This window comes from Drosophila novamexicana, unplaced genomic scaffold (genome assembly GCF_003285875.2).
Source record: "Drosophila novamexicana strain 15010-1031.04,08,12 unplaced genomic scaffold, DnovRS2.1 tig00001059-arrow-arrow-pilon, whole genome shotgun sequence".
Classification (NCBI taxonomy): domain Eukaryota; kingdom Metazoa; phylum Arthropoda; class Insecta; order Diptera; family Drosophilidae; genus Drosophila; species Drosophila novamexicana.
The window spans coordinates 1,718,165-1,724,295 of NW_020824837.1; the positions used below are offsets into that span (position 1 = coordinate 1,718,165).

At 44.4% G+C, this 6,131-nt stretch overlaps 2 protein-coding genes and 1 long non-coding RNA gene across 4 annotated transcripts; 1 reads left to right on the forward strand and 2 right to left on the reverse strand.

Annotated features, from left to right (window-relative positions):
* Nucleotides 1-85: 85 nt before the first annotated feature.
* Nucleotides 86-1,627, reverse strand: LOC115765925 (dnaJ homolog shv). The gene is made up of 2 exons (XM_030709672.1): nucleotides 307-1,627; nucleotides 86-237 (listed from the first exon to the last, which is right to left on the reverse strand). Exons 1-2 carry the CDS (start codon nucleotides 1,316-1,318, stop codon nucleotides 182-184), a joined length of 1,068 nt encoding a protein of 355 aa, XP_030565532.1. The 5' UTR covers nucleotides 1,319-1,627; the 3' UTR covers nucleotides 86-181.
* A 370-nt stretch (nucleotides 1,628-1,997) lies between these two features.
* LOC115765923 (protein croquemort) lies at nucleotides 1,998-6,091 on the forward strand. The gene is made up of 5 exons (XM_030709670.1): nucleotides 1,998-2,253; nucleotides 4,006-4,167; nucleotides 4,230-5,332; nucleotides 5,394-5,484; nucleotides 5,549-6,091. Exons 2-5 carry the CDS (start codon nucleotides 4,039-4,041, stop codon nucleotides 5,696-5,698), a joined length of 1,473 nt encoding a protein of 490 aa, XP_030565530.1. The 5' UTR covers nucleotides 1,998-2,253; nucleotides 4,006-4,038; the 3' UTR covers nucleotides 5,699-6,091.
* On the reverse strand, nucleotides 2,440-3,416 carry LOC115765926. Of its 2 annotated transcripts, none has more exons than XR_004018164.1 (2): nucleotides 2,731-3,416; nucleotides 2,440-2,679 (listed from the first exon to the last, which is right to left on the reverse strand). It is a non-coding gene; the product is annotated as an uncharacterized LOC115765926 (long non-coding RNA). The 2 variants fall into 2 exon arrangements; XR_004018163.1 differs by having other exon boundaries at nucleotides 2,440-2,675; nucleotides 2,731-3,408.
* Nucleotides 6,092-6,131: the final 40 nt, after the last annotated feature.

The following is a 6,131-nucleotide window of genomic DNA, read 5'->3' on the forward strand; positions in this document are numbered from 1 at the left end:
TTTTTTTCTGTTCATGTTGCTACAGTCGTTTGTGGCTTGTGGAACGACCCCGAATCGATTTATATTTTACAATTACTAGACTATATTAAGGTTTTGCACACAACTTCTACTGGCAACAAAAGTCTTCGACACCTACAATAAATACTACTTAAAGTATAGCCCTGGTTCAAGTCCGAACGATTCACAATCCATTGTAGATCCGATTTATGGACGACTGTTGGAGTATTTTCTTGAGCGCTGCAAAGAGAAACAATACAAGTTTAGAAGTTGCTGTCGTTAATTAGAGATTCGGATTTGGTCGCCTACCTTCTTTGTCTTCCTCGGTCAAGTCTTGCTTGGGGAACTCCACATCGAATGTTATGTAAAGATTGCCCGTCAGATTGTTGTTCTCAAAGTTGGGCATGCCCTCGCCCTTCTTGCGTATGCGTGCGCCTGGCCAGGTGATTTTCTCGCGCGTCACGCCCACACTGTGCCCGTCCAGATGCTTAATCTCCATTGTAAAACCAATGAGTGCATCCTGCAGGCTAATGGTCACGTTCGTGTACAAATCGTCGGCCTTGCGCAGGAAACGCGCGTGTGGCATCTGCTGCACACGGACAATGAGATCGCCGGGCTCGCCGTCAATATGGGGCTCACCCTCGGCTACGAAGCGTGTCTCCTGGCCATCGACCATGCCCTGTTCCACCTCAATCTCTAAGGTGCGCTCCTCGTTGACCAGCTTCACGTTGGGGCACTCATCGCAAACGGTTTGCTGTATCATTTGGAAGCGTCCGGGACCCAAATTGCGGGTGACCATCTCCTGCCGGCAATTGCATTTGCGCGTGCCGGAGGCGGGCTTCATCACTGGCTTGTTGCGCACAATCTCCACAAAGTTGCCCGAGTAGAGTTCCTCGAGGGAGACATACAAGTTCATCACAATGTCGGCGCCGCGGGGCGTATCATGCTGGTGCGGATCACCGTTGCCAAAATGAAAGCCAAAATCGCCAAAGAAACTGGAGAATGGATCGCCGCCATGGTCCATCATGCCCTCCTTCTTCAGGCACTCCTCGCCGCAGCGATCGTAGGTCTTCCGTTTGTCCGCATTCGAGAGCACCTCGTAGGCTGCGCCAAGATCCTGAAATTTGGTGGACGCATCCGGATCATCTTTGTTTTTGTCCGGATGCAGCTCTTTGGCCAGACGCCTGTACGCCTTCTTTATTTCATTTGTGTTGGCATTTCGCTTCACATTGAGAATCTTGTAGAAGTCTCGCCCCGCCAGCGCCTCGTCTATCAGGAGGAGCGCCAGCTGCACGAGTAGCAGGCCCTTGATTAGCTGCATTCTGTGTGTGTGTTAATTAGGCTACGTGGTTAGTCTTCGCTGTGTGTGGTTTTATTCAATTGAACATCATTTGCTGGTCTTATGAGTGAATTTCAGCTCGTCAAAATAACACGGCTGGCAAAAATTATCAAAAAACTATCTATGATTGTGTGTGTGCGTCGTGGTTGCCGTTGATTGGTCGAAACCGGCGTGGCGGTGCTGCCACCTAATCATATATTCCAGCTGTTTGTGTTCTTAGTATTTTCACTTGTCTGCGGTCACACTGAAAACACATGTGCAAAAATAATCGGTAAAGCTTAAAACAAAAAGATTAGATTTACAAAGAGAATTTTTATTTTGCTATAAGCTTTCTCTGTGCTTACTATATATTAAATGTAGATGTACTGCTTTTCAGCTGTTTTCTGATTAAATTATCGCAAAATAGAACCTTCACTTGCATGCCTATGTGATATTCTCTAACGATAAATGACATAAACACTTAACAGCTGTTTTAACACAACAGCAATTAAGTGGCTTAAGAACCTGCCATTCTAAAAATAAAAAGTCGAATCGGAAATATATAATGTTAATTCAGCTGTTTCTGGTAAAGCTGTTTAGCACATCACAATGTGAGCTAACTATTACTCATCTCTAGGAACAGTGCTGGTAAACGTTGCATGTTTTTGCAGCAGTGAGCGCGAGTGTTTTTTATTAATTTGTTGATTCTGGCGTCTTAGTTAACTTTAGCTGCTGTTCCAGAGAGCGCGCCAAAGCCAAATAAGTGTCCTTATATATAGTTGTGGTTGTTTGTCCTTGTTAAAGCCAAGGAATTTCAAAGCCAACCGCAAATTATGCTCAAGGCTGTCTATGAAACGCAATAATTAAGACGACGAAGAAGCGGGTCGAGGATAGCGGGCGGCGTCTTCTGTGTTATTGTGTATAAATTAACAAAAGTGGTGAGTAACACTAGTTAATGAGCTATACATATATATATACATGTGTGCTGCGATTAATTGTGCAACTTAAGCTGCGAGCTTGCATTATTCTCAATGATTCATGTGGCTTAGAGTTCGATATGGCGGCGCACCCTTGTCGGAAATGGTTATCTTTAGTTTTAAGCAAAGTCCAAGCGAACAAAGGAGTCTATTTAAATATGTACATTTATTGTATTTACAGATTGTCGCACTTTGTTTACTTTATTTCTAAACGCACAAAGTAACAGTTGTGCATGTACAGTTAAAGCTTCAATAACGGGCAGCCTGCTTGGCTTGTTCCATTATCATCATCATCTTCTTCTTCATTATCATCATCTTCATTATCATACTATTTGAGAAACTTAGGAATGTGCCAAACTTGTGTAGACTGTTAAAATCGCGAACTAACTTTATTTTTTGATTATTTTTTATTTATTTTTTCTATATAATACACATTACCCGCAGATACAGCACTTCGATTAAGCTTAGGATTAGCTGTTAACTTATCTACTTGCATGCTTTAACTGTTAACTTATCTGTATATACAAGTGCACGTTTATGTAGTTAACGCTCCCATATCGAAATAATCGTTAATCAGCGAAATGTTTTTAGCTACGCCTATCTTATCACGGCTATAAATAATGGCCCTTGCCTAGAACTAACCCTGAACTTAAACGGGGGGTCGACCCCGCCCAATATTGTATATATGTATATCTTGGTGAGGGCGGGCGTTTGAGGGGCGAGCTTGTCTATGCCAAGTTTTGTTAAGATATCTGAAAAACCAGACCGTATTATTCGCTCTGACCTAGTCCAACATATGAATCGTTCCGAGATTTCCCAGCCCAGTTTTATCTGAACAGCTTTTCTCAGCGCTTAGTTGAGTAAGGTCCAAGCTGAGCCAGAAATGTGACAATATTATAATACTTGTATTCTCTTTATATTATATCATTTGAATATTCGTACCGCATGCACTATCAATTGCATTCACAAGTGCTTCTTGGCACACTTAAGATTAGCCTTAGTCGCTGATTAAACAAAGAAAAATACCCAAACTAGGGCTAATCGAGCCACAGTCGTTGCTTGCCTTCGAGAGCGTGCGCTTGTGGATAACGCACTGTCCAGTTTTTCCCCGGTCGGGTACTCTACGTAAGCGCCTAAAACCATCTAAGTAAAGCACGCAGCACAGAAGCCACACAACTGCCGCTGGGAAAGCTAAGCAAAGGCTTTCGTTTTGCTGGCACTCGAGATTTCGCTAGTCGTCTGTGTGAACGTTAGCTATATATTTTGATCATTTGAAAAATCTGACTCTAAGAGCCGAAATTAATCAAGAATGGATTTCCTATACACAGAGCTGGACTCATGGACAGGGTGTCTGTCAGTCGTGCACGCCCGACACGTGTACTATTTATTGTTTTGTTTTTTATTTTTCGCACTTCCATTCAAGAACTAAAAAGAACTCTTGTACTCAATAATCTGCCTGACGGATATGTCAATTTGAAGATATGATAAAGACTATTTAAATTGTTGTGAACCTGAGTCCAAGCGATAAGCACGGCCAGCCGTGGAACGCTTTAAAGCTCGGCAGGGGGGCGTGGGGCATTGGGCTCATAAAATGCAGAGTCTATTAAAATACCGCGATTAACAGCGCAACGATTAGGTTTATTGACCAGCTGCTTATGCAACGGTTTAACCCAACAGTTCTCTGTCCCAAATGCTCTTAAAATCATTTTTCAGGCAACGACAGTTTTTGTTTAGCCCGATTTCATCATGTGCTGCAAGTGCTGCGGCGAAACGCAGCGCAAATGTTGGGTCTTTGGCATTGGCAGCGTCTTTGTCATCCTGGGCATACTACTCGTGGTGCTCTGGCCCGATCTGGCTGACAAGCTTGTGGAGAATGTGAGTACATCAAATATCTATTCTTTTCTTTACCTTACAAGTTCTCTTTAATTTGGCGGCAGGGCTTGAAACTGGAACCCGGCACCGATACCTACGACAGCTGGCTGGAGGCGCCCATACCCATCTATCTGAAGTTCCACATGTTCAACTGGACCAATCCGGAGGATATACGCAATCCGAACATTAAGCCACACTTTACCGAAATGGGTCCATATGTCTTCCTCGAGAAGCACAAAAAGGAGAACTTCACCTTCTACGACAATGCGACGGTGGCGTATTATGAGCGTCGCACCTGGTTCTTCGATGAGGAGCGCTCCAATGGCACGCTGATGGACATGATAACCACGGCGCATGTCATTACCGCCACCGTGGCCGATGAGATGCGTCACGAGCGAAAGATTATCAAGAAGATTGTTGATTTTATGCTAAATACCGAGGGCGGCTCTTTGTACACCACAAAACCGGTGCACGAATGGATATTCGATGGCTATCAGGATGATCTCACCGATTTCCTCAATCTGTTCAATACCAGCAAAATCGACATACCCTATACACGTTTCGGCTGGCTGGCGGATCGCAACGGTTCACTGGAATACGACGGTCTCTTTACCATACACACGGGCACCGATGACTTGTCCAATTTGGGTCGATTGACGCACTGGAATAGAAAAAACGAGACGGGTTTCTATAAGCTGCCGTGCGGCATTGTTAATGGCACCACGGGTGATCTGTTTCCGCCCAAATTGAATACACAGGAGGAGATAACCATATTTGCGACGGATGCGTGTCGTTTTATGAATCTGCGGCCCCAGGGCACCATGGTTATGCACGGTCTAACGGCCACACGTTGGGTGGGCACCGAGGAGACACTCGACTCCGGCGAGAACTATCCAAATCAGGCCTGTTTCTGTGATCCACGCTTGGAGGAGTGCCCCAAAACGGGCGTTGTCGAGTGCAAGGCATGCCGCGACAAGGCGCCCATCTACTCATCCTTCCCGCACTTCTACCTGGCCGACGAGTCCTATTTGAATGCGGTCAGCGGCCTGAAGCCGGACAAGTCGCAGCACGAGTTTGTTATGGCCGTGGAGCCAAGGACTGGCGCGCCCGTCCAGGTGCACGGACGCATACAGATCAACATGATGCTGGAGCCGGATGATGATTACAAGTACGTCACACATTGCCACAGTTTGTTGAATTTCTAACTTTCCTCTTCTGTTATATTCTAGGATTTACCGTGGCGTGCAAAAGGTTTTGATGCCCATGTTTTGGTTTGATCAGTTCGCCGAGCTAACTCCCGAGCTGGCCTCCAGGGCCAAGGTGAGTGCGTGCTGTACTCAACTTGGAAAATAGTTGCTAAGTTGGCTTTGTTCTTTGCTTTCAGCTGGCCATTAACTTATCGGACTATGGCTTCTACACGGGCATCGGCTGCATTGTTTTCGGCGGCATCTTTTTGACCACCGGCATTGTACTTACCCTGACCAAGCGCTGGGTGCGGCGACCCGTTGATGATGAGGATATGCTAACCAATTAGTGGCCGCAGCTTAATACACTAACTAAAATGCCAAATGTGCCAGGACACAAGTTAACGTTTGCTAGTTCATTATTAAGTCGCGTTGTTGTTGTTTTTTTGTTACATCAGTTGCCATTTTAAAATTTGATAGCAACAGATTAATATGCCGATTGTGTGTATAAATATGTGCTATATACAGGCATTTGTGATAAACACACACAAACACACCCTATTGTTAAGTACAATATATACATGGACTCTTTGATGTATGACTAAAACTGACTCCCACCCTCCCAAATGTTATGAACTTGCCTCAACATTCCATCGTCTGTTCGAAGCAACAATTTGTAAATTAACTATAAACAATAGAAATAGAATTTGTAACACGCTCTCTCTCTGAGAAGCAAGTTTTAATTAATCATGATTTTTATTACTCATATATATATATGTATAT